Genomic DNA, 17,692 nt, shown 5'->3' on the forward strand with positions numbered 1-17,692 from the left:
CAGACAGAGAAAATATGAAGAAATATGCGAACAGGTTTTGTTTGGGTGTCTCATACCGGGGCTTGGTAGTCCATGTCCTCCATGGACCTGAAGAAGTCCAGGCTCTTGGCTGCACTGAGCTTGCCTTGCTCTATGGTGGTGGTGTTCAGAGAGTCCAGGATCTCCTCCAGCAGGTTCATCTTGCCCGACTGGGAGGAGTCCATGTCCAGCTCCAAGGAGTACGAGTCATCGCTGTCTTCCTCCGTGTATGACGGGACGTCGCCGCTGTCCTCTGATGAGATCCTGCGTTGGAATAAATGAACATATTTCAGGATTTCATTTCCTATTGATCATTTGATTATTTCTAGATGCAAAGCAATGATTTTATGATAGAAATGAGGCAAACATTGGCCATCTGAAATGTACTGTCTGGTCATGTTACCAAGAATGTCCACTTGGGGGCAGTACCATCATGACTTAAAAAAAACAACTTGCCTGGAGCATCTTTTTTCCCTTTCAACATTTTGTTCTTTCAAATATCGTCTACCAACAATATGGATCGTGGCTTCGCAACGCTCAGAACTTACTTGCTAGCGCTGTCCAGCTCGTCATCATCAAGCCCGTAGCCAAGCTCTCGAGGGCCCATGCTCATGGGAGACTTGTTGAAGTTTTGCTGTGAATGGGGAAAATGCAAAATGAAAAGAAAAAAGTAAATAGGAGACGATTAGAGGAAGATATCTGGCTCGGCCTCGAGGGACAACGCTTGTTTTATTGGACCAGAACCAAAAGAATTGAGACTCTATTAGTCAAAGTGGGGTCTGGGGGGGGGGGGGGGGGGGGGATGAGAGTGTTTTTAAGTGTTTTATCAAATGGAGCATTAAGTCGCTTTTGAGAGCAGGCCCGTGTAAGTGCATTAACGATCGGTGTGGTAACAAGTGGGCACATGGTATTTGTCAGCACCATGTGCTGAAAGATCAGTATGTGGTGGCGTTTAGTGACACAGCGGGTTTAATAACCCACCTGTGTAACATGTTTCATGTTACGGGTTCAAGAAGAGACAGCGGCTTTACGCGGCAACGCGGGACGCTCCCCATCTGCCGCGGGACACTTATTAACATGGTCTCCATCACCATGCACGCACGCACGCACATGTTCCTCCATCACCGCTGCATGCGTGTGCTCACCTTCTAATTGACGTTGCCCTCACATTTGTTTAGACTGTGGACAACAAACCTAAATTAGGAGTCATTGCATGGACCCTCCTATGGAAAATTGAGGATTTATTTTATTGTATTTTTAACATCATTTTTATAAAATTATATTGTATTATTTATATTATATAATTTATTAGAAGGTTTTTTTTTTAAACATGTTCCTGTGTTCAAGTGCGCTAATGATGTTCAAATTATGTTGTACAAAATAATTTTGGGAAATAAAACCTCATGAACACTTATGCCTACTAAGCTTCTGTATTTTAATTTGAATCATGAAGGTGTCACTTTTACTAGGGGTGGTACTTACTGTAAATGGTACTAGTTGATTGCTCAATGCTAACTAGTAGAATGTTATGATGAGACTAATAGGACAGTCTGTTGTGAAGAAATGTCTTCCAAGAGAAGGGGGGTGGGGGGGGGGGGCTCCAAGCTAGCCACATAAATGGGCTATCAAGAACATCATAGAAACGCTCCAACAGTTTTCCATATTTTGTCAACCACACAATCAAAAGCCAGATCAGGAATAAACACCCTCAGAGAGGAGCACGGGGGGTGCTTTCGAGTCTTTGCTGCACAAGAAACCCGAGACGCAGCGATAAAAGATAAACACAGCGTGCAAAATCGTGCCCCGATGGGTGACGGTATAAAAATGGAGCCAAAAAAAAAAAAGAATCCGAGGACGGCCACGGAGCCGTGGACCGAGCCGGTCTTCATTAGCGGACACGCTGCCAGCCAGATGGGCAGAACATAACGTGCGGCTGGCTAGCTGGCGTGGCCTCATTTGGGATACGCGCACGTCCAGTTAAGATGTGTGCAGTAGTCACTTAAGCCTCTCAAGTCGTGGACCTTAAGCAGGAACACATGTGGTGCCAGCGCTGATTGGCCAACTCGCCGCCCTTCCGTGCTAGCTTGGAGCTATAATGAAAGAGATTTGAGAGGGGGGGGGCTCCGGCCCAGGATCCCTAAACAGCATTTAATGGATTCCTGCGTCGGTTGGGGCAGTAAATCTGGGGCCAGGCTGCACCTGTGTGCACGTATTCCCGCTCGGTGCGGAGGAGGCTGAAAAGCGGCGAGGTGTTTATTAAAGCAAGGCCGAGCCAAACACAAGCACACGCAGGTCATCTCCGTTACAGCTTTGGTCCCGTCTATCCAAAAAGTTCCTCCCCGGGGGAGCCGTAAAGGGACGGTTGGGGCGTTTGCAATGGCGCTCTTTGCGCCAACTTTGCTTTTGCTACTTTTCTGTTCCTCAACAGCAGTTATTTGTCTGACTGGTGAACTCTGCGCACCAATGTAAAGAAGAAAAAAAGCGTGTTTAAGAGCTCAGGCACCCGCAGTCAAATATAGTCAAGCCTGGGGCCTGACAGCGCCGAGGAGAACTTGACAAAGAAGAACAACAGATTATCATACCGCTGCTCCATTAGCTCCTCGCTGTGGGCTAATAAGAAGCTGAAAGGTGCAAATGAAAAAGTCATGCGGCTCACATTTTCACTCTTTCTGTCACTCCGCCGTCACTTTCGTCTTCGAAGCGAGGGGGGAGGGGGGCACCGACGTGAAATCATTTGAGCAAAATGACCTCGAGCCTGCATTTCGAGAGGGAGTCGATTCTCCATCAAGGAGCATGTTTATTATCTCAGCTTTTGTTTTTTCCCCCTCCCCTCTCTCTCTCTCTCTGACGGGAACATTTATGTCTTTCGTTATCTTTTTTTTTTAATCTTTTTAGCGTTTTGATCCAAGCACCAGTGTGCTTGGCGGAAGAGCAAAAGGATTGGGAATACCTTCAGTAGCGCATTTGGACATAAAAGCCAACACGCTCGCCGCCTTCACAGGCCGGCCGGCCTGCGAGTAAAAAAAAAAAAAAACCCCAAAACGCTCTGACCTCATCCGTAGCACCTTAGCAATCCCAATGCCTCCAAACATTTCCCACTTCTGACGCAACACATTACAGTTCCTTTTTGGTTTTAAGAGGAAAACTCAAATCATCAGCATCTATTTAGCCAAGCGCTTACGCGGCGCCAAATTGGACATTATGTATTTCATAGGCGTAGCCACTCATCTCCCAGCTTGGCAGTGTATGTAAAGACATGGCGCTAAAATGCAAAGAAACCTCGGGTAGAGGCAGAAGTACGGCCAAGTCTGCCTGTTTAAGAGCAAAAACAAAACGCTGCTCGTCCATCCAACTGGCCTTGGCTGAAAGCGCACTTTGAATATGGGAGCCATATCTATAAAATGTGCTGCATGCTTATTTGATCAAACCTTCAAGTCTCATCCAGGTGTCTGAGTGAGAAGATGCAGTACACAGTTACGGCCTGGAGATGGCACTTTGGTTTCAGCCAAAGCAGTGGCAGCGCTTTTATATACACCCCAAATAAATTGAATTGCTAGATCTTTGGTCTGGCCAATACGAGACCTCTGTAGCGACACCACACCTGACGTCCCATGTATTAATATTATTATGATTATGTATTGTTATGATCGATCAGCAGGCAGGACTATAAAAAAAACTGAAGTGTACAGTGTACAGATATTGATGTGAAATATCATTGATTATGAAAAGGTCTATGTTTAACTTGCTCTCTCGATATACACAATGCATATAAGTTTGTGGGTGTGTCAGGCATCATTTTCTACATTAGAGCACATGTCAAGTTGTGCGTGTACACATTATTTGGTGTAGGTCTCCACTTGCCATGAATATATGAGCTTGTCTCCCACTGATAGAATCCACAAACATCCCCAACCATGCATTTATTCAATTGGCAGACGTAAGACACATACTGATCCACCTCTCCGGCTGCGCTGAGACCTGAGGCCAGTCACAAGTCCGCTCCCTGGTTGATTGTCCATAACTTGGTCTCAGCCACCTCTGCTCTTTATAGAGCTGGCCTGACACCGTCATCCACCAAGGCAAAAGTGCTTCCAGAACAATCCCAATATCCAACATGAAAAAAAAGAGATGTGAGCCAAAACAGTGGCTGTTTTTTTGAAGCAAGCAGTCTTGTTTTCATCAAACCAAAGCAGTCCTCCTACATTCCTAATCAACAAGCTCTCCAAAAGGTTCCAAATCACCCACAGCAACACACGCGGTGCAAAACTTCATTCATCTCGTTCTGTTTTTTTTCCCGGCCGGCAGTGTTGCTGGTTTTAAAAATGAATCATTGAGGGGGATTGCAATGTTTTTCCATCCAATTTTTGAAGGTTGGGTTGATTGCGGACAACAGGTGAATGCAGGAGAGCCATGTCAATATTTTGGATGGGGTTGTAGGGAAGTGTCCATACAAATGTGTTGACAAGAAGCAGATTTTAAGTTTTGATTTTTAGAATACCTGATTGTGACTTAAGTGCGATGCTTCATAGACGACTGGGAAAGACACAAATCCCTCCGGGGGTGTTTAATCATGCTAGTTTACGCAATCTAATCTTACTGCAAGTGTTGCGCTGAAGCCACCGGTCATTTTAAACCACATGGCGGACCAGGCTCACAAGAAAAAAAAAAATTGTGCTCAAAATACACTTTTCAGTTCTATTGAAAATATTTTCCTTATTGCCATTTGGATAAAAGCACGTCTATTTTTTTCAAATCAGGCTTAATTGTTATTCCCAATGACGTCAATTGTGGTGAACACCTGGTTGAGACCGAACAATACTATCACAATATCACAGCGAGGAATGCGGAGGGAAAAGAACACAGCAAAGGGGAGAGCGACACAAAGATAAGATGGATGAGCTACAAAGCCTGCTCCCCTTCCCTCCCAAATAAAACACTTGGTTTTGTCCACCACATTTGCTAGCTTGCAAGGTCACATATTGTTAATCCAACGTCACCAAATGAAAATTTGATTTGGGTTTCTTGTGTTACTTACGAAAATCAAAGTCTTATTTGCAATGACATGCAAAGATAAATTGATACGCAGAATGACTCTGTGGGGAATATTTTATAGAGGGGGGGGATGATTATGATGGAAGAGACAGCCCTACATATAATATTTATTTGATAAATATCTATTTTTTGATTTATTATTCCTTTTGTCAGACACAAGTTCTTTCTGTCACTGCAGTTTTTTTGTGCGTTTATATTAAGATGTTGAAAATGCAGAAAGTTGTGATGACATGATATGCGGCTGGACAATGATATACACTTGGGTCTTATGTGACCCTCCTACAATGGTCTCCAGGGACCCGTTACCGTAGCAATGAGCAGCTCTTAATGACACCGACACGACTGTGAGCGAGCGTGTATACTTGTGCGTACACATTGCATGTTAACTGTTAATTTGAGCACATCCAGCCAAAGAAGGTCTTTGGGAGAAAAGAGAAAAAAAAAAAACCTAATTGCCCTTCCTCTGCTTGCCCACCCCAGACCTTCACACCTTCTTGTGTGCTAAGAATTTCCAGCCTGGTTGCACACACTGGACGCACAACGCTAATGAGAGGCCCCACAATCACACACAAAAACTGTCACGATATGTTGAAAATAGAAATTGCTAGCGTTTTAATAAAACAATGAGAATGGAAACTATATAAATAAATCAACTTATTTGTGTGTTAACTCCTGTCCAGTCACGCACTTTTAATCAGCAAATTCCCTTGAAGCGCAAAAGTGAATGTTTACATTAACTGCACAATGCAGTACAATCCAACTTGTGTGTGTGTGTGTGTGTGTGTGTGTGTTGCACGACATACACACAAAGAAAAATAGCACTTTCACAGGAAACGCTGACCAGCATGACTTGCGTCTCCTGTCCGCCTGTACAAGAGCGGCGTGTCGAAAAAAAATCCAAAAAGCTTATCATTAGATTTGGCACACTGACAAAGTGATGCTTCGACACGGCAGACAGCGAGTAAACGGAGGTGGCTACATCCATATCAGTCAAGCTCGGGGATGATCAGGGCAGAGGTAATTAACTCATTTGCTGCTGGGTGTGTGTGTGTGTGTGTGTGTGTGTGTGTGTGTGTGTGTGTGTCATACCCGTCTCATCCTTTGCAGTCGCCTTGGAGACAGGCTCTTGGTACTAGTGGGGGACCCGCCACAGACTGTCATGCCTTCCTCCTCGTCCTCCTGTGAGGCCAAAATAAATGGCAGTTACAAACATATCCACAACGGATATGGTGCAAAACACGGCGTGCATTTTCGTCATTTGCAGTCGGCAGCAATGTCAAACATGTCGAGAAGAGAGGAAATCTCTTTCCGGAATTTTACAGAGCGCTGCATCTTATCATCAGTGTCCCGCTGACAGATCAAAGTGCCTCATCAAATCCAGCAAGCTTATGGAAACGTACACCTCGTTACATTAGCTTGGAGGAAATCACAGGCTCGCTGATGAAATAAAGCGGAGGCCGTAGCCAGAGGGTCGGGCGGCGGTTAAAAATGGACAGGCATGAACAAAGCGCCCAGAGGGCTTCGCCCATCATTCAAGTCCAGCACCAGAATCACCAGCTCCATGTAAAGCAGGGAGGGAGGGACGTGCGTGTCCGGCCGGCCGCTTGGCCAGTGTATGTGTGAAAAAATACGTCTTTGGGCACGTGAGGTGTGAAGGTCAAAGTTGCCGCTCACCCGTGATTTCAGTCGTCCCTTAATGTCCCGGATGCCCCTCTTGGCGTGACTTTTGGCCTGGGAGGAAATTTAAAAAAAAGCATTGATAAGAATGGAATGAGGGAAAAAAAAGAGCATCAAACTGCTACCTTTGTCACGGCTGTATTGATGAGCGCTCCTCCCCTCTGTTTACAAAAAGACACATTGGTTAGTTACATGAACAAGCAAAATGGCTTTGAATGAACTGTCAGTAGTCATCTTGTTATCTCACACCAAAGTAAAAGCTGCTGCTGCTACACCAGCTTGCAATAAATAAAAAAAAATGGTGTTGCCATGGGGACTGTAGCTCACCTGACTTAGTGGTCCATAATAATGGCGGACTAGCAAGGACACCTGCCATCATGTAAAACCCAACAATATACTTTTGTGTGATGAAGATTTACTGACTTTTCCAATTTTAACCTTCAGCGATCCTTTAAAACAAATGGTACCGCGCTTTTGGATCCGCGCAAGCCATAAATAGCCACTTGAGCGTTACGTCGCAGACAGCTGGCAAAGTATCAATCAGCGCTCACGTTTCAAGGCATTACGCTGCTTTGCATTTAGAAGCGGGCGAGACGCCACTTGATTGATATTCACTTTGAGGCATTGTGGTCCTGCCGCATCTTTCCTTTGTCATCTGCCACGTGCTCCCTTCAGGTCCCGCACAAAGCGTTGGCTAAACAGCTAACTAGAGAAAATGGCAGGAGGCGTTTCAGAAGTCGGGGGAGAGCGGAGGAGGATGGCTGGGTGGATGGATGGGGGGGGGGGGCGAGGTGAAGGCCCCTCTTATAGATCCCTGTCAGTCAGGAAATGTGAACTTTAACAAACCTTTGAAGAGCACTCTAGAGAACTAATTCAGCCTCAGCTGACAGCGGGGGGAGAGTTACAGACAGTCAGTGGAGTCAGTGAGTGAGAGAGAGAGAGATTGGATTGGGATATGACAGAGATGAAACCAGGGAGGGAGATAGAGACAGACAGACAGACAGACAGACAGACAGAAAAGGAAGGCCATGGATGTTCCCGGCTCGCTTTAACGCTGCAACGCCCATGTTTTGCATGTCATGTCAAATCACTTGTGTGGCCACTGTCCGGCTTCACGCAAGCCCCAAATGCTCTGTGGACGCTTTGAATGAACAGACATGAAAGGTGAGATGGGTTAGGAGGAATGTGAATACCTTTACAGTATGCATCCACTGCTGATAGGACTTTGCGTTACCTGAGGAGAAAATTCAGAAATTCTATTATTTCATGTTAAGAAAAGCTATTTTAATGTGATTATTTTGTAGGTGTTGGTGAAAATATGATATAACGCTAACGTCATCTGACCTCATGAGTGTTCATTTCTCTTGTTATTTGGATTAACAAACGCAAAGAAAACAGGCGGGTGTCATTTTGCTGCTTTTATTTGGTTATCGATGGTGCCAAAGTTAATGCCAATAAAACAGATGAGGAATGTCTAGGGCGCCACATGATTAAATGATGTGTTTATGCTTGTAAATAGAAGGAAGGTGTCCTTTGGGATTTCATTTCCTCTCAGATGTCGACAATTGTAATCGTCTTTTGCATTCAATTTCATCGTGCGCTTGTAATGGTGACTAATTCAATTTGAAAAGGTCCTGCTTGGCTTCTACATTTTGAGTGTCACTTCAACCTGTTTTTTTGTCAATAACAATTAGTATCCAATCATCAAATCAGCATTTTGAAATTTGGCTGTCACCTCTAAAGAACTTTAAGACACCTTGGTTTTTTTTTTTTTTCCCACACAATAACTTTCATGTCGAAGCTGAAATATGGCAAGTTAATTTCAAGCGACTAATTGATGGACAGGTCTGCCACAACTCACTTCCACAAAAGCCTCCCTCTGTGATCTCTTCTTCAAACACGTCGCTGAAGCCGCGGCCTGCGTTCAATTTGGCCAGCCGTCCGTCGATGAACTACAAACATAAATTACAGCTGCTTTATTAAAGACTGGGGGAGGAGGAGGGCCGAGTACACACTTAAAGTGATATACAGACACGTGCGCCGGCCGGGGGTGTTGTTATTCCTGGCGGACAAAAGATTCGATGTTTTGCAGGTAATAGGAAGTGGCTAATGTGGAGCAGGTGAGGGAGGGATTAGTGTGGCCGCAAATGAGGAACTTTCATTTCCGCTCTTTGGAACACGTAACGCAGTCTTGGAAATACAGGAAACTGTCGAAGAGACACACATCAAGACTAGTGTAATGCATGGATATTAAAAATAAATGAATCCAAATAAGATGGCTCACTATATGGCGGGTACCAATCAACATAGAAAGTTTGGCTCGGTAATTTTAAAAAAAACTAAATATATCTAAATAAAAGGGATTTTATTTTTAGAGTGTTTGGCCCAGCCTGGGCTAGTGCAGCCCTAATTTGTTCCTCTTTGCAAGTGTGTCAGACATAACAACAAGAGCATAGGTTGTTTTTTGGCCATGTTGTCCTCCGGGACTGTCTGTTAACTAGCGAGCCACGCAGCCACCCGCTCCTCTGGTCGGTCGGTCAGGGGCTTGGAAGATCATCATTAGATGCTTTTAATGAGAGGTGAGAGACTACTCGCTGGCTCTAATTAGCGCACATAATCAAGCCAGCCCAAAGATGCCTCTTATCTTACGCAGACTGATTACCTGACTCATTGTGGCCATTAATTAGACAGAGTGGTCAGCGCAAACTAATGATTTTGGATCAAGAAAGTGAGAACAGATTAGCAACATTTTTTTTTTTTTTTTTGCTCACGTCAGCCATTTGCTTTGATGTCAGTCAACATTTTGGTTTGAGTTTCACCGGCTTATATGCATTCTAAATGTGAAGTCAGACCAAGGCTGAGATGGATGATAAATTGTTGATGGGTCATAAGTTGTGTGAATAGAAGCTCTTGGCAATCGTCCCCCGTATATTCCAGTTAACTGTGCGCGGCTTAGATTTATCGTGCTGAGGAAGAGAGTTCATTGACTCAGACTCTGCGAGCAGAATGTGTATGTGTGTGTGTGTGTGTGTGTGTGGGGGGGGGGGGCTGATAGGAAGCAGGTTGATGCCATCAACCTTTCCCCCGCATTCTTTGAGCGGCCTGAAAATTGATGGCCTGTTGGGGTAAGACGAGTGCCAACATTTGGGTAATAAATAGAAAAGAACATTTGGGACTCAAGCCAGAAGACAACTCCAATTTCTTTTGTTATACGTTATGTATACGTATTTCCTTGCTCGGAAATGGCCACAATTAACGATCCGATAATCAATTATTTTTTGGGAACTCTTACGTGAATTTATTGCTGTAGGTCAGCACTGTGCTTTTCAATTTTAATTGAAAAGAAATCTATTTCATGCGTACCAATAACAAAAATAACAAGTTTTGGGGTCAAGTGATACTTCAACTATTTGCGTGGATTATGATGGAATGAAAGAGATCAAATTCCCTCATTTAAATGACAATTTAACTTGAAGCTATTATTAAAATAAAAAAATACAGAGGAGCCAAGCCACACAAGTTGAGAGTCCCACTGTTCCTTGACGCATGGAACGTTTGTGTGTTGTTGGAGCGGATATGGGTCAAGGCCAGTGCAGAGCTCGCTCGCTAGCTCGCGCACGCCACTGGCATCTCGGTCGAAAGAGGAGTGGGGGAGATAAGCCCATCCCATCCCATCCCATCCCCCGTGCAGATAAGGGCCCGTTTTCCCAACTATGTCGGGAGGAGGCTTTGAACTGCGCCTCTCTCTCTATCTATCTGCCTGGGAAAATTATAGATGGAGCGCAGTGTCCAAAGAAACAAAAGGCTGATTGAGGGCCGCTCGGCTGTACTCTGGGGGGTAAATCACACTACTATCACGGGTCAGAGATCACAAAGAAAAGTTCAAGGGGGTGAAGAAAAATGGGCTCGTCCACCACGTTGAGGATGGCGGAAGGGCCGTCACCGTCAAGTATACGTGCAAGGAAAGGGTGCATGCATGCATGCATTAGAAATTGTCTTCATTAAAATTCTTGTGCTGGCTGAGATAAGCACTGTAAACATTTTCATGAGGTCAGTAACCATCTATGAATCCGGGCTTCTGTCTTGACTGCTTCTCATCACCCGGGGGGGGGAATGGAAAAAGAAAAAAAATTCTACAAGCGAACTGGAATTACACCGACTCAGCACATCATTTGCTGAGCGCACGGCAGAAAATTTGCGACAAGATCTTCAACATAATGAGGATTTTTTTTTTTTTTGTGAGGCAGCATCTCATGAATGTTGCAAAATGGGGCGCCTTTTTGTTAACCTCTTCCACCGGTTGATCTGATTGACGGCTTGGCCGGACGGAACCTTCTGCCCGTCCGTCATCTTCCCAAAACAATTTGAGCAGGTCTCGTTAGCAGGTTTTTTTCAGCACCGCAAAGCAGTAAACAGATACATTGGTAAAGAACGAACACACACAAAACATGAGCTTGTACCTGTTTGAAGAGCTGCAGGTTGACAGCCATGGACAAAAAGTTTCTCATGGTGCTTGAGCGATGGCTCACAAAGCTCTCTTCGCAGAACGTTATTGGCTCCCCCTTCGAGAGTCCACACAAACAAACAAATTGGTTTTATGAAGCGAAATTCATCATTCATCACAAAATCAAACCATAATGAGCAACATGAAGTCTATTCATACTCAACGGTAGTAAATGAAAAACAAAAATGCAGTTTGACGATTTCATTCAGTAATTCTTTTGCGTACCACACGAGGAAGCCCGCACAGCACACTTTAAGAATCACTCACTGGTTGATAAGATAACTAACATGTGTCTGCTCCAAACTTCAGAACTCTTACAAAATAAGTATTTCAACAAATTTCTTCATTAGTGGGTCGAAAAATATCTGAGAGGGGACATGACGGCAAGAGGAAGGGGAGGGAGGGAGGGGGGGGAGGTCCCTCGGTAGGGTGTACGCAGTCCCAGTAAATTCCACGTTCTTACTGTTCCTTACATCATGCCTGTTGGCCTGTGAGCTGTAGACACAGACGATGACAACAAATCCACTGCGAGCCAATCACACGGAGCCCCGAGTCATTTTCAGAACATGCTTTCTGATCATTAACATAATTCTCACATCGTGCAATGATGCTCGAAATTCTTTGGCTGTAAAACAATGCCTGTTGTCTGGTGGTCTGGCTGTGAGCACAGTGTGACATAAAAAAAAAAAAAAACACTTGGAGGCTAACCCCATTTTCAGGGATGGGCGGATGATCGCAGTGGCCCAAATTACATCACAGGAATAATGCTCCACTTACATCACACGATAAAAAAGTTTTCAAGGCTCATTCTCTCATAAAAAGGGAGTTCAATCATTTTTCCAGGCCCCATCTGGCTGCCGATGCCTACGGCCTAACTAGCAAAACAAAATTCAACGGCATGCTGGGAAATTCACTTCATCGGTATTTAGAGAAGTCATCTCAGGCTGCTTTAGTGATTTGATAGCCTTGGCTGGATCACCTAGATACAATTCCAGCCAGTCATTTTTAATACTAAAATAAGGTTTTATTCCACGTTATAAACACGGGTTCCCCCTTTCGTCTGGCATCCAAGGTTTCAAAAAAGCTTGTTTATACTAACGAAGGCCCCGCACCCAACCTTGCAAGCTAATGTCGATGACGGAGTGATTTGAACATTTCAGGTGGTGCTTTAGCTTCTGCGGAACTCCTAGTAGGTGATAAACACCTGGCGGAACCCGAGCCGGAAAAAGATTGACCTCCGAAAAGCTTTTCCAATCGTCGGATTTCTCATTAGCATTTCCCAGTGAGGTTTCATTTACAACTCAGCGAGACTCCCGCCACGTTTCCACCCCCTTCCTTCTGTCAAGACATATGGACCGGTAAATCGCGGCGATAAGAGTCGCTCGGCAAAATATTGCAAGTCGGCGCGAGACGAGGTTGAACATTTGCGAACGTGCTGTCTGTAAGAAATCACGCCGCATTGAGTGCGAGTGCTCGTGTCAGAGTGGAGGCAGTTTGTTCGTGTACTGTCTGTATTCGCAGGAAAGCAAGACAGCATCAATAATGTAGCATCTTGGCGAGTGGGAGTCCACAAAGTCCAATTAGTTTCAAAGCTAAAGGAACAAAGGCTTGGCTATTTGTCAAACAGGACATGCTGTAGTCGACCCGGCCGGCCGACGGCTTCTGACTCAGACCTGATCTGCAGAAAAGATTCGCTAAAGTGATGTTAGCAGGGCTGGGCGCAGCAAAGTCAAACTCCAAAGGCGGCCAAAAGAGATCTTCAAAAGAAAGGTTCGGACGTTTGACAGGCCCACCTGAAAGTTGCACTCTGCCTGCAAATTCAAGCACTTACGGGTTTGTATCGGAGCGCGTCCCTGTAGGAGCCGAAGAGAGCGGCCTGCGCTCTCAGGAAGGCCCTGGCCACGCCGCTTCCCGTTGCCGTCGATTGCTTCTTGAGCTTGCCCTTCAAAGAGTACACCTGGTGGAAAACCAGAAATGCGCTTATACGGAGGGGTAAAAGTTAAATTATCACCTCTGAAATTGGCAGCTAGCCCATTCCGAGTGTGAAATATCACATTTGCGGGTCATCGCAAAAAAGAAAAATAGAAAGGAAGGAAGGCTGGAGCCTTTTGGGCGAGAATATGCGTTTTGCTGCCGGGAGGGGAGGGAGGGAGCACCTGCTGCTTTGCTAATTGAGCAGAGGATGGGGAAATGGAAAGTCACATCCTTGCTTTTCCTCACATCACCTTTTTTTTTTTTGCTTTCCATTTCTTACTTCTTCTCCTCCCCCCCCATGATGGCTCCCTCTAGAAAGATCCTCTTGACATAAAATGTCTTTAATTATTTTCCCCCCTCTCTTAGCTCCAAGACTCCAGGCGAGGAGAGGAGAGGAGCAGCAGGCCCGAGCTTGTTTTAGGATGACAAAAGATTCACCCCGGCCGTGGTCCCCGGGGAGTCTGGGAAACAAGTTGTCAAGAGTCTCTCCTCACCTGCTCAGCAGCAGTCTGAGGACTGATTGAGGAGAAAGAGAGCAGCGAGGGAGGGAGGGAGGGAGGGAGGGAGGGAGGGAGGGAGGGAGGGAGATCTTTTCATTGGACTCTACATTTGATCAGGTTGTAATTTCCCCAACAGAAATACGAGAAGGAATTATGAAGTCAAATTAAAATGTGCAAATAATATTATGAGAATACATTTTGTTGTATTTTAGTGTGCTGTGTTTGCCATATAATTAATACGAGCTTATATTCACTGAATATTGATCATGTTTTTATATTTATAATGGTAAATCTAGTAAAAATAGTCATAACAAATTGTTTAAAAATGCAATCTATTGACAGCAATGCTGACTTAGAGCAGGTCGCGTTTATCACCAAAACGACACCACGCATCACAGGACAATGGCGACGGCCGAATAATCATGCTGTCTGAGTATCCGCAATTAGCCGGCGGGAGGGAAAGAAAAACTTCAGGGAGGAGAAGCAAAGTGTTGTGAGAGCTCAGGCGGAAAGAAACAAAGAGTTGCGAGCAGAAGAAAGAAGGCAACAGAGAGAGTGTCAGTCTTAAACTGGGACAGCGAGCGTCTTTTCATTTCTCCTGGGCTTTTCCTCACTCTCCTCTCCTCTGCAAATGCTCCCAGGCATCAAATGGAAAGTTTATCACGGTTAAATTAACAAGTGTCATCTCCATATTCACTCATTGTGCTAAATGCTTTTATGTTTGTGTAAAGCTCTTTCTAGAATGAATATTTCATGTTTATATTCAGATTGCTTGCAATTCATTAAAATGTCTTTTTATTTCTGCCGAATCAAAGTGAACACAATGTCAGTCTAAGTGGGGGAGGCATACCCCCAAAGACTGGCAGACAAGACGGGCTAGCTGAGTTTACTGAGCGCTCACACTTAGTTGTGTGCAGCGGCGGCGGCGTTTGAACGGCTGAGAGCGTTGCGCCGGCAAACACTTTTTAATGAGGTGGGGACACAATCACTTGTGTTCTCTTTTTCACTCTTAGGGGTGAAAAAGTTCTCTTCCAAACTTTAAGGCTGATTAAAATTCCTCCTACGTCACATGTGGGCGATCAATCGACAGTTACAAATATATAGGGGAGGGGGAAGGCGTGAAACTTGATTATTGGTTACGGCACCAAAGCAAAGCCCCCCCCCCCCCCCCGCTTTTTTTTGCACATCACATGAAAATAAGTGTGTTTGGTAATTGGAGTTTGACTGCGGAGCCCGCGCGGCAATCATCAGGTACGTCTCTACGGTAATGCTTCTGTCAAACTAATTAACTTCTCCACTTTGAGCGAAACTAACGAGACACGTACAGGCATCAGAGGAAGGCCGGGCTCTACAGGTGATAACCCGATTTGGCACTGACATTTTTTAGTGTAAAGTCACAGTGGCGGTGATGAGATCAAAGTCGGAGAGTCCCCCATTGGGTCCAATTAGAACTATTGCATTGTGCACTGAGTGGGCGAGCCAAGGAAAACTGTTGAGTTATAATATTCATAATCTATGCAGAGAGGCCTTTCCAGCCCAGGTCCTCTCCCCGTAGCTGTGATCTTTTCAATTTACATCAAGGGAGGACGGTCGCGGATGAAAGCGGGGAATCCGAGGCCCACAGAGGGCAGACGCGGGGCCTCATTAAGGCCCGGACCCAAACGGGGTTTGAAGTGCGTCACGTAAAGAGCACCGGGTCAAAGGTCAGACAACGAACAGATCTCCATTTAACTCTGCAGCTGGAGACGGTAATTAGCAGGTGCAATGACGAGCTAAGCGATGAGAACGCGCTAGCGGGACAGCTGTGCATTAATATGGATACAAAACAAGGAGAAATAGAAATAAATAAATAAAAATGGCTTATTCCGCTGACATTCGGGCAAATCTTTCAAACAAATCTTTAAAAGAGCCTTGATGGAATATTGATCTTTACTTGTTGAAATAAATGCACCACTGCGCCGGCCGGGAATATTACACTTACATGATAAAAATGTATTTCATACACGCCATTGGATGACGCCACGAGTTCGCAGCTAATGTGCATGGGGATTGAAAATGAAACAAGAATCGGAATGCTGGAAAAATAACAAATTCAGGAACAGTAAGACATTATCAAAAACATTTCGATTTCTGTCAATTCACCATTATGTTCCGTGTTTCAACCAAAATGATACTATTAATTCATAATTCATGAATTAAAAAAAATTGTTTTGTGCTTATAACCCTCAACATAAAAAAAATTGTTTACATGGCTAAATATGCTAGATTCTTTTCAGACTTTGAGAAGCCAGCTCAAATTTGGTTCTAAAAGATACATTTGGCTTTAATGGTCAAATGTTGACAGCGTATTGAAACTCAGTCGGAATTAAAGTTCTTCATGACCCTGGATTGTGGCAGGTGTCATTTCATACTGTCCTTGTTAATATTAAAGATAATATTAAAAAATACAGTAGGATCAAATAAATTCAACATAAGTTGCACACAAATTATCACACTCAAATTTCACTTAAAAGTAAGCCTTCGGGCCTGACATTGTCTGCTGTACAAAAAAAAATTTTTTTTGTTCTTCCACCGACAAAAAATCCTTACCCCAAAAAAACGGAATGTTTTGTTTAAGATTCTGTCCATGGAAAGAAAGCCATAGGGACGCAATTAAAGAACTACAAAGAAAAAAAAAATAGCTATGAAAATCTCCCACTTTCTTTTGATGTGCTGCAGTTTGAACTGTACGCGCACACACAAATATGAACAAAGGCATGTCCTTTCACATATCAGCACAAGTCAAATATCAAAAAAATCGCAAAATCTGCTCTTTTCAACTGGCAAATTCATGCATTTATTGGATTCCAAATATAAGGATTTCATTCTTGGAGGGGAATAATGAGGGGAATTGTCTTTTTCATCAGGCCTTTGCCGGGATTTGATCTGAAATGATGACTTCAAATACAGACACCATTAGTCGCAATTAAGGTGCGGCGAGACGCCTAATTCTTCGTTTCACAGCGTGCTGGCTGGGCGGGGGGGACATGATGCACGAGTCAGGTGAAAGAAATGTCTTTTTCGAAGCATTTTATTTTTTTCCCTCTTCCCCTAGCGTGGGGCTATTTTGTCAAGCTGACCTCTTAAAGCAGCTGAGCGGCTGAGTTTTGCATACATAATTAACTACAGTTAAATGTCATCTCGAGCATCGTCCAACCCACGCAGTGGGTGATGGCGCTCTCCCTTTTTTTTTTTTTTTTACTTTTGATCCACAGAATTGCAATTTGAAAATGAAAGCCGCATGAGTGTGTGTGTGTGTGTGTGTGTGTGTGTGTGTGTGTGTGTGTGTGTGTGTGTGCCAATTTAAAAATCCAAATTGATATCAAAATATACCTGGCGCCTGTGTGTTTTTTGAGCCAAAACGATTTGTCATCGGAGCAAATTGTGATTTTTGTGAAGCGACACCACGAGCCTTTGTCTTTTGCCTTGTGATCAATGAAGTGTCTTTCTTGCTTTGATCAGGTGCTCGCCGTTTTCCCCGACTAATGACAGAACATAGCCCGCACGTCATGTCAAATGACGGCACCTGAAAAGGAAAGACGCACGGCAGCCATTAATATATTTAACACGGCAAATGACTGTTGTTGTTTCCCGTCTTATCCTTTGCTGTTTTTGCCGCCTGCTCTCATCTTTTCACCCGGGCGGCCCGATTAATAATAAGCGAGCAGGTACATACTAATTAAGTGGAATTCCAGGTCTCTTTTTAGTCAGCTTGTTAGCCATGAGGACATGCCACGCGCCATTTGATGTTTGTGTTTACACACACGTGTTTGAGACGTCGTGTCGCCAAACAGAGGCCTGGCGCCGTGATTAATGCGGAGTGATTCTCTCCGCCTGAGCTTCGCATTGTTTGCGAGCCACTAAAGCCGCCCTTCATTTCTCTGCGTTATTATTCTCCCCTTAAAAGCCCGCCGTCACGTTTTGTCAA

General features: G+C 44.5%; 1 protein-coding gene across 3 annotated transcripts in view; it reads right to left on the reverse strand.

Moving 5' to 3' along the window:
* Positions 1–17,692, reverse strand: part of dennd1b (DENN/MADD domain containing 1B) — a 65,602-nt gene that overhangs the window by 3,784 nt on the left and 44,126 nt on the right. For all 3 annotated transcript variants that reach the window (XM_085929141.1, XM_085929140.1, XM_085929139.1), the window contains 9 exons: positions 13,083–13,208; positions 11,208–11,309; positions 8,609–8,699; positions 7,941–7,981; positions 6,873–6,908; positions 6,745–6,801; positions 6,160–6,249; positions 567–652; positions 57–282 (listed from right to left, as the gene is read on the reverse strand). In XM_085929141.1, coding sequence (XP_085785267.1) covers positions 57–282; positions 567–652; positions 6,160–6,249; positions 6,745–6,801; positions 6,873–6,908; positions 7,941–7,981; positions 8,609–8,699; positions 11,208–11,309; positions 13,083–13,208 — 855 coding nt within the window. The remainder of the gene's footprint in view (positions 1–56; positions 283–566; positions 653–6,159; positions 6,250–6,744; positions 6,802–6,872; positions 6,909–7,940; positions 7,982–8,608; positions 8,700–11,207; positions 11,310–13,082; positions 13,209–17,692) is intronic.

The sequence above is a fragment of the Syngnathus leptorhynchus genome, chromosome 13 (assembly GCF_054491065.1).
Source record: "Syngnathus leptorhynchus isolate UIUO chromosome 13, UIUO_Slep, whole genome shotgun sequence".
Classification (NCBI taxonomy): Eukaryota; Metazoa; Chordata; class Actinopteri; order Syngnathiformes; family Syngnathidae; genus Syngnathus; species Syngnathus leptorhynchus.